We start from the raw sequence: 18,301 nt of genomic DNA on the forward strand, positions 1-18,301 counted from the left end.
GCATAGACATGGTCAGCAAACAAGCAAATTATCAGAACAGGCAGAAACTTGCTCAATTAACAATCCAGGGCTAGCACAGGTGGCAGGAAGAGGCAACACTGCACTGGCGTGGTCAGGAAAACTGTTGCTTACTGCACTGGTCTGGTGTGGTGACAATCAGGAACACTGGCGACACGGTGTCTGGTGTGGTTGTGATCAGAGAACTGTGACCCTCTGCACTGTTAGGGCTCGTTCACACATGAGGTTGGGGGAAAGTAAAAACCTCACGGTTGAACCGCAGGTTCACCACCTCTCAACCACTACCCCTGCTGCTGCAGAGACAGCGTTGGAGGTGTACACATGCCATGGCTGGAGTGCTTTGGTTCACAGCTGTGGCAGAAATTATACCCCCTGTACACCTGCTGAGCCTGACACATTCAATTGAATGGGGTTGCTTGTGCAGGGTCCAAGGGGTTAAAGTGTAAGTTTACCTTTACAGAGAAATCTGTAAGGTGAACTTACACAGGACGCCCCCCCCATCCCGCTGACTTGTTGCGTGGCGATCTCTCGTTCTGAGCCCCAGTATAGCCGCTTAAGGGGTCCGGGGATTAGAAATCCCCTCAGCATTCACGTGTCTTCTTCCCTGCTGACCGGACAGGCTACGCGGGTTCTGATTGGTCGGCGCTTCCCATGTGATGGCACAGACCAATTAGAATGCTCCAAAACGACCTTCCTGACAGGGTACGTTTTGGAGATTCAGCTGCAGGGATTTCTAAGCCATGGACCCCTAATGTGGCTATACCGGGGCTCAGAACGGGAGATCGCCGCGATCCAGGTCAGCGTGACTGGGGGGGGGGGGTGAGGAGGGGTTACATAGCATCACCAGAGTAGTGCAGTGTCATCCCATCGGCCTCGTACCGACAACTGTGATGTGAACTGCCTGGTGGACACAGCGATCACAGATCGCGCCACTTTGCTTTGCACCCTGCGTGAGCAGGAGGACAAAACAAGGAGTGTAACATAGGCAGGCTAATTTCTTATCAAAAGAATGGGAATACATAATCAAAACATTATTAGTAGCGTGTGCACAATGAGTGCAGGGTAAGCAAAGCATACAATGCAATTTGCAGGCAAGACTTCAGCTACTGTTGAAAAATTGGAATGTAAAGCAAGATAATGACTTCTGCAAAGCTGCCTGCGAAAAGAGGAAGCCGGGTATCATATTATAGTACAGCACTGAGCCTGTCTGTCTACAGGGGAACACACGCTGTATGGATACACACCCTGAAGCCTACACCACACCACAGTCCCGTGCATCTCCTGCTGCTGATAACCTGACATCAAGTTTTTCCATAAAAAGCTGCAAAGTAACAACCTACTTGAACCATATGGTATTTATATTCCTTAAAGACACAAACCTTGTGAATTAACCCTGCCAACCCAGTCCCGGACACAGAATCTTCATTTCCAGAGCAACTCACACCAGGATCCAAGCATTTCTTTCAACATGCATGACCAAGTGGCTCAGCTGGCTTTTATCACAGTGGTAGCAGTGCTGGAACAAGGTAATATCATTAATTATTCCTCATAGACAACTTCAAAATCATATTGTCCTTTTCCCTCTACCATCACAGGTACTGCTGGAATTACCTCCCAAAAATCCGGCCACCTAACATAAGCCTGGTTGGCTGAAAAAAAGTTTTAGCAAAACATTTAGCTGAGGGTGTCAGATAAAACTTATTAATATAATAATATCCATATGTTTATGGGTACTATGCTGCCAACAGTACTGAAGCCAGCGACAGACTTTGAGGGCTGTTGGATGTGCATGCTAGATCGGACTACCCTCATCATACAAATTCTATAGATTGCTTGAGAGTATGTCACAGACTTGTCAGCTCAGACCTTCCGAGCTGACAAAGTAAATACATTTAAAGAGAATCTGTGAGAATATACAGGGGGTCCCCGGGTTACAAACAAGATAGGGACTGTAGGTTTCTTCTTAAGTTGATTCTGTTTGTAAGTCAGAACAGGTACATTTTTTAAGTGTAGCTCCAGCCAAAAAAACTATTTTTAAGCTTTTTGGATAGCATAAGGAAGGGTTAACACCCCTGTAACATTTGTTTTTCTGTGTGTACCCCTGTTCAGAAGATTTCACCTCACTTTCTGTCCCAATGGCAATTGGATTTTGAAAATTTTGGGTTGTTGTGGAAACAAGCCTTGGTGATAAAGCATTAGTGGAGGTACCTTTTCCCCATAATAGCTCTTACAGGAGAGAATTTCCCTTACTAGGGGTAGATTTCCTCTCACTTCCTGTTGTCTCCTTCTGTTTGTAAGTAGGAGTCGTTTGTAAGTCAGATGTTTGTAACTAGGGGACCCCCTGTATTTGTGATTTATGGAGGAGGACATTATTGGTTTATGAAAGTGAAGATTCTGGGTTCATAATCCTGATCCTTCACTACTTAGCTATCAACACCAATCCTAAACTACAACACAAGCCCTGATACTACCTAAAAAGGGGTTGCCCCCTGCAAAAAATGAAAAGTCAGCAGCTACACATACTGTAGCTGCTGACTTTTAATATTAGGACATTTACCTGTCCTGGAATCCAGCGATGTTGGCACCCCAGCCATTGGCTCTTGGGCGCTGCCGCCGCCATTCATAGTAAGTGAACCTGGCAGTAAAGCATGCTGCACTTTTCTGAATGGCCTGAGGGCAGGGGAAGGAGGGGGGGGTTGAACTTCCAAGGGATCACGCCGCAGCGAGATCTCTCGGAAGTGGGGGCTGGTACAGGTACTCGGTATTCATCCCCCCCCCCGAAAGGTGCCAAATGTGGCACCAGGGGGTTGGGAGAAGACTGATAAGTGGAGCTTCCACTTTTGGGCGGAAATCCGCTTTGAGGTGTATATAAGCTCCTACAATAAATGTTGCTCATTTGCTCACCTATGGCCGGCCTGTTAGACATTCAATTTAAAGCATTTTGTTATATCTGTTTGACAGAAGCAAAATAAATAAATAAAAAAAATATATATGTTCATCCAGCCAGAAATCATGTTAACTTCCTGTACTTTCTTCCTCTGTGGATAGTTGTTATCAGCTAGCATTGTTCCCAGCTATCTCTGTTGACTACTAAACAACTCTCCAAATATGGAGTGGGGGAGGTATTTTATAGTCTTAACCAGGGACGTAGATAAGGGGGAGGGTCGGGGAGGTCCAACCCCCCCAGAGTGTCAGTCAATTTCACAGCACCACCTGTCTTTGCCACATTTCTGACAGACATGGCCCGGCGCCAGATACTGGATCAAAATACATTTGTTCCCAACATAAAACACTGGTACTTGGGAGGTCCGTATGATGTCAGGTGGGAGGGAGGGAGGCACTTATGATGAGCTTCAGCTACCCATTGGCTGAGAAGGAAACAGGGAGCAGTGCTGCTGCTTCCTCAGCCAATAGGTACACAAAGTGCATTGTCCTTTTCTTCAAATTCATCCCGCGGGCTATCGGTCTTAGTGGGTGCGGGATGAAGCGGCTCCGATGCAATCAGAAGCTTGGACAGAAGCTTCAGAGATACATGCAATGGGTGAAAGTCCTGCAGTGATCAGAGGTGGGAGATCTGCTACTTTCTGCACTCCAATGTATTAAATAATTGCTCCCCTCCTTCACTGAGCTCTCTACACTCTCATCAACTTCCTCTCCTTCCCATGAAGAAAAAAGGGGGAAAAAAGGGGTTGGGGCAACCCCGACTTTTAAGGTGTTCGTATTCTAAGATAAATGGAGTAGATAAACATGTACAACTTATCCATTTAAAAAAAAATCTTTTTTGTATTTATTACAGTTAATATAAATTACACAGCATAGTTAAAAAAATATATATATATATATCTCAATATCCACATCCAATGATGGACAGACACTAGACAAGATACCACTAAAATAAGTACCACTCAACATGTTTCGCTCAATTGGAGCTTCTTCAGGAGTTTTGGCATAGATTATGGTATATAGGCTGCAAAAATTGAAAATGGGTTGTGTTTAGTAAAATATTGCTGATGAATAACATCAGGAATACATCAACATCAAGTAGGTCTCTCACAGCATAGGTTCCCCCGTCCTAAATGGTCACAGAAGGACATGGAATTTGTATATCCTTTAATAGAATCAAAAATTCTTTTGCTAGAGGTAGAAACTCCTCATTGCAAGTTTAAAGGGCAGAGTTTAATCAATATGCTATAGAAATCCGTAGCCAGTAATCAAAGGGTCATGGAAAGCATTGATGGTATCCAAGAAAGTGGATATGGAAAAGTGCAAATGTTGTAATGATTTCAGACAGGCATGGAGTGGGAGAGAAACAACTTCTCCTCTAGAAGGAGAGCCTACGACAGCGGACACTCTGTCGTAGGCTCTCCTTCTAGAGGAGAGGTTGTTTCTCTCCCACTCCATGCCTGTCTGAAATCATTACAACAGTTGCACCTTTACCTATCCACTTTCTTGGATACCATCAATGCTTTCCATGACCCTTTGATTACTGGCTACGGATTTCTATAGCATATTGATTCAACTCTGCCCTTTAAACTTGCAATGAGGAGTTTCTACCTCTAGCAAAAGAATTTTTGATTCTATTAAAGGATATACAAATTCCATGTCCTTCTGTGACCATTTAGGACGGGAACCTATGCTGTGAGAGATCTACTTGATGTTGATGTATTCCTGATGTTATTCATCAGCAATATTTTATTAAACACAACCCATTTTCAATTTTTGGCAGCCTGTATACCATAATCTATGCCAAAACTCCTGAAGAAGCTCCAATTGAGCGAAACATGTTGAGTGGTACTTATTTTAGTGCTATCTTGTCTAGTGTCTGTCCATCATCGGATGTGGATATTGATATATATATATATATATATATATATATATATATATATATATATATATATTTATATTTAACTATGCTGTGTAATTTATATTAACTGTAATAAATAATTAAAAAAAATTTTTTTATGGATAAGTTGTACATGTTTATCTACTCCGTTTATCTTAGAATACAAGCACCTCAAAAGTCCTGGGGTTGCCCCAACCCCTTTTTTCCCCCTTTTTTCTTCATTTGTTTAAATCATGGGATGTGGTGCTAAATGTTGACTGCCTCTGTCCTCGTCATTGTTTTTGGTTCCTCTCCTTCCCAGTCACTCCGCCTTTCCTCCTGATAAGGTACTTTAAAGCAGAGTTCCACCCAAAAGTGGAACTTCCGCTCATTTGTCTCCTCTCCTCCTCCAGTGCCACAGTTTGCACCTTTCAGGGGGGAGGATGGGCAGGATACCTGTCTTTGACAAGTATCCTGTTCTCACTTCCGGGAGTCCGCGCCACGGCCCATGACATCACTGTGGGGCTCCCTCCTCCTCCCTATTCCTCCCCCTGTCCCTGGGCCAGTATGAGAAAGCGGAGCGGGCCTCGCGCATGTGCAGTAGGGTTCCTGGCGTGAAACCGTAAGGCTACACTGATGGTTTCCCTTACCCGCAATGGCGACGGCAGAACCCGACAGCTGATGGAAACATCAGCTGTGGTGCTGACATCGCTGGACTCAGGACAGGTAAGTGTCCTATTATTAAAAGCCAGCAACTGCAGTATGTGTAGCTGCTGACTTTTGATTTATTTTTTTTTTTGGGCGGACCTCCACTTTTAATTTTCTCCTGATTTATGTGCACCTTTCACCCCCAGCTTCACTTACCCTCTCTCTGCGTAGTAAACCAATCTCACACGGTCTCCTGTTTCTTTCTGCTCTCCACCTCACTTAAAGTGGAAGTCCATGCAAAAACGAAAATCCCTGCATCTATAGACACCACCGATCTAACACTAACCTATCTAGCCCTGTAAAGAAAAAATTTGTATACATACCTTTTTTGAACCCGATCCGACCCGATCTCCAGCAGCGGAAGCTCTACAGAGGACACGGCCAACAACGGCTGTGAAATGAATGGGAAGTGACGTCACCCATAGACTTACTGACTGACGGCTGACAGCACAGTGTGGGATCTGGTCAAATCGGGTCAGAGCGGCTTCAAAAAAGGTACGTATACTCATTTTTTCTTTACAGAGCTAGATAGGTTAGTGTTAGATCGGTGGTGTCTAGATGCAGGGATTTAAGTTTTTGCATGGACTTCCACTTTAAATTTACACTAAACACATTCTGCAGCCTCCGGCCTCAGATCTGGGTGTTTTCCACACTAGGAGTCCCCATGCTGACTGTCTGCCTGACACTCTTGCCATTCAGGCTTACTTTTTATGTCATTCAACTGTTCTGCAGCCTGGTACATTCTTTGCAGTCCTTTAAGATTATTATTTTTATTACTTTTATTGAGCCAGTTTAGCTAGTATAGTACTAGAGCGAGACACAGGCTGCAGTGTTTGCTATACTGTTTCTACTTTTGACAGGACTAGTACTGATTCACAAAAGTTTTAGCATTATGTTAAAAAACAAAACAAAAAAATAAGATTTTTATTACAGCTTACCTGTAAAATCATTTTCTTACATCATGGGACACAGAGCCTAAAGTAATTACTTAATGGGTTATGGGCCACCTTCAGGTGTTGACACTGGTATACCCAATACAGGAAGTTCACTCCCCTATATAATCCCTCCTCCTTCCAGGAGCACATCAGTCTTTGTAGCAAAGCAATATACTTAAATCCCAAAAGAGGGGTGGGACCTCTGTGTCCCATGATGTACTCCAAGAAAAGGATTTTACAGGTAAAAATCCTATTTTCTTTATCGTGCATCATGGGACACAGAGCCTTAAGTAATTACTTAATGGGACGTCCCATAGCAATGCTACTTGAGGGAAGGGAGACACAACCAGCAGGGTACCCCGAGACTTAAGGACTTATACTGCTGCCTGCAGCACACTGCGCCCGAAGGCGATATCCTCATACCTCCTTACATCCACCTGATAAAATTTTGTGAATGTATGCACTGAAGACCAGGTTGCGGCTTACAGATCTGAGCCATGGAGGCCTGGTAACGCACTGCCCAAGAAGCACTAACTGCCCTGGTAGAGCGCACCTTAATTTGAAAAAGGGGAATCTTACCCCTTAAATTATAAGTTTGAATTATAACTTGCCGAATCCACTTAGTGACAACTGGATTTCGACGCTGCTTGTCCTTTCTTAGGACCCTCTGGCAGAATAAATAAGACATCAGTCTTACGAATCTGAGCAGTTGTCTTTAAATAGGATTTCACTGCTATCACCACATAAAGACAATGTAGTGACTTCTCTTCCCTCGAACATGGTTTTGGAAAAAATGATGGCAGGACAATATCTTGGTTCAGGTGAAAACCTGAAACCACTTTTGGTAAAAAGTCTGGACAAGGGCGTAACACCACCCTGTCCTCATGAATAATCAAATATGGCTCTTTACACGAAAGAGCAGCCAATTCCGAAACCCTCCTTGCTGAGGCTATAGCAACCAACAACACCAGCTTCCTTGTCAGAAGGACTATGCTGTATCGGTTCAAATGTCTGTTTTTGTAACAATGACAAAACTAAGTTCAAGTCCCAAGGGTTCAAAGGTGATCTAACTGGTGGATTAATCCGCATCACCCCTTGCATAAAACCCCGGACTAAAGAATGCGTAGCAAGCGGTCTTTGAAATAAGATCGATAAGGCTGAGACTTTGCCCTTAATAGTGCTCAAGGCCAACTTTATCTCTACGCCTAATTGTAGAAAGACAAGAATTCTGCCTATGATATATCTCCTAGGGTGCCAAACCTTGGATTCACACCAGGAAACAAAAGCCTTCCAGACTCTATGATATATAGTTCTGGAAGCTGGCTTCCTTGCATTAATCAAAGTAGAGATAACTGACCCAGAAAGCTCACATTTCTTTAGAATGTGGCTTTTAATAGCCAGGCCGTTAAATTTAGCGTTTGTAAAGTAGGATGGAATATCGGCCCCTGTGAAAACAGGTCTGGCCTTAGTGGCAGGGACCATGGATCCTCCACTACCATCTTTACGATTTCTGCATACCATGACCTTCTGGGCCATGCTGGTACTACCAGAATTACCGGCTTTCTTTCCAGCTTGATTCTGCAAAGAAGTCGTTGTAGCAACTAAATAGGGGGGAATGCATAGATCAGTGAGAACTGATCTAAGGGGGTCACCAACACATCTATTCCGCATGCGAGTGGATCCCTTGTCCTGGACACAAAGTTGACTAACTTCATGTTGAATCTGGACGCTAGAAGATCTACGTCCGGAGTCCCCCATCTTTGGCAAACGGCCCGAAAAAAGTTGGGGTGAAGAGACCATTCCCCTGGGAATAACTGTTGACGACTTAAGTAGTCCGCCTGCCAATTCTCTATTCCCAGAATGAAGACTGCCGATAGGCACGGAATATTCCTAACTGCCCAAGTTAGAATATGGTTCACCTCTCTCTGTGCTGAGAGACTCTTGGTGCCCCCTTGGTGATTGATTTAGGCCACAGCTGTGGCATTGTAGGATTGGATCTTGACAGGATAATCCCTTAACCTGGAAGTCCAGGCCTTCAGAGCCAGACGCACTGCCCGGATCTCTAGGATGTTGATGGGCAAGGCTCTTTCGGTTCTTGACCATTGTCCCTGGACAGTCGTCTGCTCTAATACTGCTCCCCAGCCTGAAAGGCTGGCATCTGTTACTACTTTCCAGATAATTGGTCTGAAGGATTTTCCTTTTAGCAGATTCTGGGTGAGTAACCACCAACTGAGGCTTTGGGACACCCTTGAGCACAGCCGCATTGGCAAGTCCAAAGCTTGGATCGTTTTGTTCCAAGCAGATGCTTTGCAACAGTCTCGAATGGAACTGGGCATAGGGGACTGCTTGGAATGAAGCCATCATCTTTCCTAACAATCTCATGCAAAGGCGAATTGAGGGATTTCATTTCGACCTGACCATCCATCCGCACCAGTTCTCGTATGGAGTTAATTTTTGCCTGAGGCAAGAACACGTTTTTCTGGGCTGTATCTATGATCAGACCCAAATACTCTAGCTTATTAACGGTAATAAGGAAGATTTCTCTAGGTTGCGAATCCAACCCAGATTTTTCAGGTAATTGGTTGTAATGCTTACACTTTGCTCCAAACAAGCCATTGATTGGTCTATGAGCAATAGATCATCTAGGTACGCAAAGACTGTTATGCCCTGTGCCCTTAACCTGGCTAGAGGTGGGGCCAGCACTTTTGTGAACACTCGGCGTGCTGTAGCTGGACCGAAGGGCAAGGCTACTAACTAAAATGCTGTTGTTCTACTTTGAACCGCAAAGATCTTTGGTGAGCGGAAAATGTAAGAACATGCAGATATGCATCCCTGATGTCAATAGAGGCCAGAAGTTCTCCTCCTTGTAGAATAGAAACTACTGACCTGATCGACTCCATTGAAAGGGAGCAGATCTTCAGGAACTGATTTAGATTCTTTAGATCTAGAATTGGTCTGTTGAATAAAACCCCAAAGCTTGCTCTTCTGTGCATGTACAGGAAACGCCTGAAAAGGCTGTGAAGGAACCTAAAGAAGAAACAGAACTATCAGCTGACTCTGCTAGAGGTAGCTTGAAAGAGGCACGATCCATCTCTGTAAGAGATTGTACCAGCAATCTTTCAGATTGTGAGGCTGAAAAAGGATCATCTACCACCGTTGTTTCCTCTGCAGAGGAGTATTCGGTATACCTTTCTTCCTGATCGCCTAGGGGTAACCCCTCATCCTCTACCCACTGTTCCCTTCCCTAACACACTTCCTATCCTTTTGGATGCAATTAAAGTCGCTAATTTTCCTTCTAGGCCCTGTAGGGCAGAGGAAAACGCATTTTCAGGCATGTATACAAGGGCTGTACTTTCTGTGCCTGGGCCTGACCCTGAGGCTTTCCTCTAGAGTCTGACGGTGGAAGCCGTCATCACTGCCTAGAGGCAGGGGAAGGAGTCCGTTTTAAAGATGGACATTTATACTTTCTTTTGGGCAAAAGAGTACCTTTCCCACTAGAAATCATTTGGATGTGTTTGACCAAATCTTCCTCAAATAGTCGATCCCTATGAAAAGTGAAGTTAGTCAGAAGACTTTTGCAAGGTGCTTCGGCTGACCAAAAATTTTTTTTTTTGTTTTTTACCACAGGATCCTACCCATGTATACAAGCACAAGGCGGGACGCCTGGTGAATAGAGTCTTTCATGGTGTCTATGACAAAACATAGCACTCTTGGTAGTTCGGCCAAATCGTGGGCCTGTGTGCAGGGACCTCTTCAACCACTTGCCGACCGCCGCACGCCACTGTACGTCCTAACTTTGAGGACGGATATCGTTGTTATGGCAGCAGCTAGCTGCCATAACCCCGGTATCACCATTTCAAGATAAAAGTGGTCCCTGCGGCGGATTCGCCACGAGATCACTTTTATCGGTGGTGGGAGAGGGCCCCCCCTCCCGCCGCGATTCGGTCACTCCGCCGCTTACCGGAGCTGTCGGTAGTGGCGGAGGCAATCGCGTCTTGTCAGTGGCTGTGCATGGAGATGAGTGAGGGTAAGATGGCCCCCACCCGTCTCCATGACCCTGCAGGGCGGAAGCGACGTCATAACATCACTTCCGCCCATGCCTCTTAAAGGCACATTTTTTCAATGTCATTTTTTCAAATGACATTTTTTATTTATTTATTTTTTTTTTTTATTGCATTTAAATCCAAGGTCTTCTTGACCCCAGATCTCATATTTAAGAGGACCTGTCATGCTTTTTTCTATTACAAGGGATGTTTACATTACATTCCTTGTAATAGGAATAAAAGTGATCCAATTTTTTTTTTTAAACAGTGAAAAATTAAATAAAATAAAAGTAAATTATAATATAATAAGAAAAAATTAATTTTTTTAACGCGCCCTGTCCCGACGAGCTCGCGCGCAGAAGCGAACGCATACGTGAGTAGCGCCTGCATATGAAAGCGGTGGTCAAACCACACATGTGAGGTATCTCTACGACCGGTAGAGCGAGTGCAATAATTCTAGCCCTAGACCTCCTCTGTAACGCAAAACATGCAACCTGTAGAATTTTTTAAACGTCGCCTATGGAGATTTTTAAGGGTAAAAGTTTGACGCCATTCCACGAGTGGGCGCAATTTTGAAGCGTGACATGTTGGGTATCAATTTACTTGGCGTAGCATTATATTTCACAATATAGAAAAAATTGGGCTAACTTTACTGTTGTCTTATTTTTTTATTCAAAAAAGTGAATTTTTTCCAAAAAAAGTGCGCTTATAAGACCACTGCGCAAATACAGTGCAAAAAAGTATTACAATGACCGCCATTTTATTCTCTAGGGTGTTAGAAAAAAAACAATATATAATGTTTGGGGGTTCTAAGTAATTTTCTAGCAAAAAAAAAACCTGTTTTAAACATGTAAACACCTAAAATCCAAAACGAGGCTAGTCCTTAAGTGTTAAGGGCCTGTCTAAACTGGTCCCTTAGGGACTGACAGATGCCTATTGCTGCAACTGCAGGCTGAGTAACTGCACCTGCCAAGGAAAAAGAGGATTTTAACAGGAATTCCAACTTTTTATCTGTTGGATCTTTAAGCATTTGTGCATTGTCTACTGGACAAGTTAAACTTTTGTTCACACTGGAAATCGCAGCGTCAACTGCTGGTATTTTCCATTCTTTGGTGAATTTCTCCTCCATGGGATAGAGAACTGAAAATCTCTTTGTGGGGAGAAAATGCTTATCCGGGTGATCCCATTCAGAATAAATAAGCTTTTTTTTAGTAATGCATGGACTGGAAATGCATGAAAAGGCTGTAAGGGTTTTAAAGAACCCAAGGAAGAAATCGAACTTTCAGCTGACTCTGTTAGTGGTAGCTTGAAAGTGGAACGAACCATCTCCATAAGAGTTTGTACCGTCAATCTCTCAGATTGAGAGGTTGCAAAAGGTTCATCAACTGTTGTTTCCTCCACAGAGGAATAATCGGCTTGTTTTTACACGTGATCACCTGAGGGTAATACCTTATCCTGTGCCCACTGTTCCCTTGGTAAAGGGTTTGAGGTGGGGGATCTAGCACGCTTCCTATCCATTTGGATGGAGGATGCGATTAAAGCCGCTAATCTTCCTTCTAACCCCTGCAGGGCAGAGGAAAATGCATCTTCAGTCACATATACAGGGGCTGAAGTGTGAGAAGCAGTTGCACCACCAATAGGTTCCAATGACTCACCCTGGCTTGCCATCAGTGTGGAGACATGACTGGAGTTCCCAGCGCCTGGGGGTGGAATCTTTTGGCACCTTTGTGGTAGCTCTTAGCTCTAGAAGCCATAGTGCTAAGCACAAAAGCAGAGGCACTCTAGTAAAAAAATTTACTACTTGCTGAGCAATTGTCTAGCAAAACAGTTTCACCATAAGACAATCTATGATATCAGAGTGTAAAAAAAAAAAAAAAATGATCCTAGCGCTCAAATGGATACTTAATAATTTGACGCACTTAGAGCTGCCGTTATATAATAAAATTGGAACAAAATTTAAATCATACTTTCTAAAAATAGAATAGTATTAACAGTGCTTGCATTGACTTTTCATTCATGCTGATAAAGTGCTATAGATTTCCCTTGCTGTTGTACCAATGCAGTCCACCTGTCCCCCTGGGGACTGCAGCATACAGCACTGGGAAATTTAAATCCTGAAATGGGCTCAGTGCTATTACACAATGCAACTGATTATATAGTGCAAAGGACTTGCACAGAGTATGCCACCAAAACCTGTACAAATGAAATATAAAAATGCAGTATAGAATAAAATAAAGCTTTCAGGTGGAATGGAGTACAGATATATCATATGCAATGTCCAACTCATGTGCAGCAAAGAGGATGTATGTCCCAGGGGTAAAGTCCCGAGCCAGAGTGTGTGGTAAACAGTGGTGAATGAACTTTGAAACTGAATTCAATAGTAGTCCTTGAAAGTGATGAACCTCCACCGTATCACCTCGTGACCTATCCCTTGGTATAAAGGCTTACCAGAAATCTGGATAAAAAGTGCCCGTCATCTCCTCCAGTCTGACACTGCGTGCTGGATTCAGCTAAAAACTCCCAGAAATTCAATTAGCACCAGGGCATCGTGAAAAAGAATAGGGGAAACTCTCCATAGTGCAACATTGTTTATTTAAACCAATAAAACAGTTCCCCCCGTCAAGAGGTATGCTTACACTGTTAAAATTGAAAACAGCTTGTCACGTCCATTTGCGTGTGCTCACCGCTGGTCGGAATATTGGCGTCCCGCCCACGTCGATGAGTCCCGGGAGACGCTATGGTGTGTGAGGCAGTAGGGTCGTGTGGTCATGCCCTGACGCGTTTCGTCATTACGTCTTCAGAGGGCGCCCTCTGAAGACGTAAGAGAAAAAAAATCCAGCACTAGAAGAAAGATAATCGAAGATTTACAATCCATCATAACAGAGGATGAAACTCTAAAATAAATATTCCAATAACCCCCAGTACTGGCTTTCAGATAACCACCAAACCTCAGACATAAACTAATCAGCAGGAAACTTTATTCTGATTATGAAGTCACAAATAATGGATCTAAACCCTGCAATAAAAAAAAAAAAGCTGCAAACCGTGCAACCAAATCAATCTATCTAAATGTGTCACACACACAAATGGGACCTTCAATATCATAGCATCATACAGCTGTACCTACAGTAATGTTGTGTACCTCATCCAATGCAAAAGTATGTTGGAGAAAGAAGACAAAAGTGGCAAGCATGAATGAATTTGCACAGACATACCATCCAGGACATAAAGAAGATATGTCCTGGATATGCACACATGTTGGACATCATTTCTCACAACCGGACCACACTATAGAAGACCTCAATGTTTTAGTTCTTAAAGGGAATTTCAGAACTATCCAAGAAAAGAAAACTTTTGAACTAAGAACGATACTTCAATTTGACACAAAAAATAACGGCCTAAATTTAGATATGGGTTTCCTTAGTCCTACAGTTTTACGACTTCCTCTGTGACTATCATCTCCACCCCCCCAGTCTATAGCTCTCCCACTGTCTTATCTTACATATAACTATGCTAGTTTTATAACCATTGTCATGTACATTTGTTTGCGTGTGTTTGTTTTTCTTTTTTTTTTTTTCCCTTTCCCTCACAGATTGTATTTTTTATTTTTTTTTTTAACATTCTGCTAAAACTTTTGTATTGCAGTACTACTTGAACCTTGATGAAGGGGGACATACCCCAAAAGCTTGTCCTAAAAAATTGTATGTTAGTGCAAATAAAAAAAGTATCACGGACAGTACTCAATTGTCTCTGTCGCAAGTGCACTAGCACGGTTATAATCACCTCAAGCATGACAGGAGTAGTACAAGTGTACAATGCAATACTGTCTGCAGCCATAAATGATACAGCCACAGCACCTGTGAGCATCATTACCATGCTGATGATCACACTGTACAGCCTGTGTCTTACTGTAGTGTATATAGGTTTTAACAGTATGATCATCTACATGATAATGATCACAGGTGCTGTGGCTGTATTGTTCATGGCTGCGGGCAGTGTTTGCACTGTCTACTATTACCCAGGGCTTTATTTCAGCTGAAATGTGGCACTCCTGAACCATGCACTCTACATGTAGCACCCTCTGAACCCTGCACTCAGTACGTTACGCACCCCTCAACCCTGCACTCAGTACGTTGTGCACCCCTCAACCCTCCACTTTGTACATAGCATACCCCTCAACCCTGTACTCAGTACACAGCACACTCCTCAACCCTGCAGTTTGTACACAGCGCACCCCTCGCCCTTAAGCACCTCCCACAGCTAAGAGTTTGGCCAAACCCAAATTTTTCACACGCACCACAGCTCACTCCCTTCTTCTAGTGTCCCTCATTCTGAAGTTTAAAAGTTGTTAGGTATGTCACTGTGCTATAGGGACAGTGGGGCCTGCTCATCCACCTCCATCCAGCCTACAGAACTGGCCATTAGTGGATGGCAGGTTTGAGAGGGAGGCCCAGAGCATTGCTGGCTACTCCCACTTGGTTAGGACAGAGTATGTGAGATTAATCACCATGAGGAGGACATCTGCAGTATTCATGTGGTGAGGTTTGTACATATCTGCTAGTCTTTCACTTGTAGCACAGGAAAATAAAGCATAATTTTGGGTACAAAGGCTGTGGCATATGTTACTATACAATGAGTAGAGTCAAGTTTTAAGCGCCTCCCACTGTTAGCGCAAATTGCAAAACCCACAATTTGTCACAACATGGCAGGTTCACTAATTTTTGTCTTCTGGGTACCCATGACTGACCCCCCCCCCCAAGAAAAAAATTATTAATGGCCCCGGTCTTAATATATTTTCTTCCTAGAGGGACAATGCTCCTTCTCCTAGATACAGTATGGTTGTCACCCTACGACAGGAAGTGTGTTTTTGGCAGGTGAAAATGAAAAAAACACAGTGAAAAAAGAAAACCAATTCAGCCACCACATCTAAGCAAAGCTAAGCTTAAACACATTAAATTTGTGTTCTTGGGTTTAGATACACTTTAACTTTAGACTCACCTCCTTCTATGGTGGGGGGCTTTGTGCTGAAGTCACCCACTGCTGGTGCTAAAAATCCCACAGTGCAATTCCCTCAGCATTGAAAGAAACTATTGTAGGTGTTGAAACCTGATATGCCTATTTTTATTCCAAGAGAGTAATTTGCTGTTCATATGAAGTCTTTGTACATTTGATGACGGGATTAAAGTCTTTCGAAAGTACTTCAAAATTTGGTCCATAATCACCTTAGAAAGGCGACTAGCAGAGGCGGCTCTCTAATTAGGCAATTATAAGGCGGCCGCCTAAGGCCTCACACTACCAGGGATTGTCCCCTGGTCAGTGTCCCCGTCTTGCGTCCGGGGCCGCAACTCGTTTTCCCCACCCAGGGGTGGACTGTCACTGACCACTGCCCGAGGTCGGAGGGTCAGTGGGTGGAACCATGTACTCCTCTCCCCCGGCTCCTCCCTCCTGCCGTGCACCGCAGATCTCTGACTCCTGCTATGTGCAGAGCTTGGATAATGCCTGCAGTGGCTGAGCAGCTCTCCCGGCTCCCCGATCTCTTCTGCAGGGTGGATGATCTGAAATGGAGGAGGACCTGTCAGAGCTGACGCCCAGCGATTATCCAGGAGGCAGTCTGCAACTAACAGCCTCAAAGGTACAGTCCTGCCCGTGCCCGACACTGACACATCCCGACCTGTGACGTCACCTCCTGACTGAGGGCGCCCTGAGAATTACCGCTGCCTTCCGCCCCTGTGACCTCACCCACACACTGCCCTGAGTGATGATATGCATACAATCCGGCATATGGTGCCACCTACTGACCCCATGCTATCATCATTATCCTCCTCATCCCCCTGTTCTTGGCATCCTACCTCCTGTAATACTTCCCACTGTCAGCTTCCTACCAACTTACCCCTGTCATCATCTCCATCCTCATCCTAATCCCCCTGTTCCTGGCACCACCCTACCATCATCTCTGCTGTACCCCACTGCCAGCTGACTACCACCTCACCCCCCTGTCATCATCATCCCCTACCCCACCTCTGACATCCTACCACTCTGCCTCCTGTCATTATCATCGCCATGTACCCCACACCTCTAGCATCTACCACCCTACCCCTGTTATCATCATCCTTAACTTCATCTCCCCTGTACCCCACTGTCAGCTGCCTACCACCCCACGTCATCATCCCCCCTGTACCCCACTGTCAGCTGCCTACCACTCCACATCATCATCATCCTCCCTGTACCCCACTGTCAGCTGCCTACCACCCCACGTCATCATCACCCCCCCTGTACCCCACTGTCAGCTGCCTACCACCCCACGTCATCATCACCCCAGTACCCCACTGTCAGCTGCCTACCACCCCACGTCATCATCATGCCCCATCTGTACCCCACTGTCAGCTGCCTACCACCCCACGTCATCATCATCTCCCGTACCCCGTCAGCTGCCTACCACCCCACGTCATCATCATCCCTCCCTGTACCCCACTGTCAGCTGCTTACCACCCCATGTCATAATCATCCCCCTGTACCCCATGTCATCATCATCCCCCCTGTACCCCACTGTCAGCTGCCTACGACCCCACGTCATCATCATCCCCCCTGTACCCCACATCATCATCCTCCCCTCCGTACCCCACTGTCAGCTGCCTACCACCCTACGTCATCATCACCCCACCTGTACCCCACTGCCAACATCCCACTCATCAACATCCCCATCCCTCTGTATCCCACCTCTGGCATCCTAACACCCCACCCCCTGTCATCATTCTCATCTTAATCCCTCCTGGTACTCCACTGCCAGCTTCCTACCACCCCATCCCCTGCCGTTATCATCCCCCACGGTACCCCAACCCTGACATCCTACCACCCTGCCTCCTGTCATCATCATGCCCATGTAACCCACCTCTAGCATCCACCACCCTACCCCTGTTATCATCCTTATCTTTATCCCCCACGTACCCCACCTCTAGCATCCACTACCCTACCCTGTTATTATCATCATTATATTCATCCCCTGTACCCCACTGTCAGCTGCCTACCACCCCACCTCATCGTCACCCCCCCGTACCCCACTGCTGACATCCTACCACCACGCCTATTGTCATCAACATCCCCATCATCCCTGTACCCCATCTCTGGCATACTACCACCCTACCTCCTGTCATTATCATCCTCATTCCTCCTGTACCCCACCTCTGGCATTCTATCACCCTACCCCCTATCATTATAGGGGAGATATGATCTCAGCCTCTCCCCAATACTGCCACCATCACCCCAAACTGCATCCTGTCATCCAACCAACTGTACCCCAACAGTTGCATCACACACCATAATAATGCCCTGCCACCCAGTGAGCAAACAATGAGTGATAATGATAAGCAGTAACCCATAACAACCAATCAGTGAGCAGTAACAATGTGCAGTAACCTCTAGCAACCCACCAGTGAGCGGTAATAATGTGCAGTAACCTCTAGCAACCAATGAGTAAGCGGTAATGATATGCAGTAACCTCTAACAACCAATAAGTAAGCTGTAATGATGTGCAGTAACCTCTAGCAACCCATCAGTGAGCGGCAGTAAAGGTGCAGTAACCTCTAGCAATCCATCAGTGAGCTGTAATAATGTGCAGTAGCTTCTAGCAACCAATCAGTAAGCAGTAATGATGTGCAGTGACCTCTAGCAACCAATCAGTGAGCCTGGAGCAATCAGTGAGTGTGAACTAGCTATTTATGTTTACATTATTAAAGTTTTTTTTTAGATAAGTCTATGTGCATTTGTTTTTTGGGAAG

General features: G+C 44.9%; 1 protein-coding gene across 1 annotated transcript in view; it reads left to right on the forward strand.

The window, feature by feature from the left end:
* Window positions 1-1,220: 1,220 nt before the first annotated feature.
* The window catches only part of LOC141132516 (leukotriene C4 synthase-like), a 66,891-nt gene continuing 49,810 nt past the window's right edge, over window positions 1,221-18,301 (forward strand). Inside the window, exon 1 of the mRNA XM_073621055.1 lies at window positions 1,221-1,544. Coding sequence (XP_073477156.1) covers window positions 1,487-1,544 — 58 coding nt within the window. The 5' untranslated portion in view covers window positions 1,221-1,486. The remainder of the gene's footprint in view (window positions 1,545-18,301) is intronic.

This window comes from Aquarana catesbeiana, linkage group LG03 (assembly GCF_042186555.1).
Source record: "Aquarana catesbeiana isolate 2022-GZ linkage group LG03, ASM4218655v1, whole genome shotgun sequence".
Lineage (NCBI taxonomy): Eukaryota > Metazoa > Chordata > Amphibia > Anura > Ranidae > Aquarana > Aquarana catesbeiana.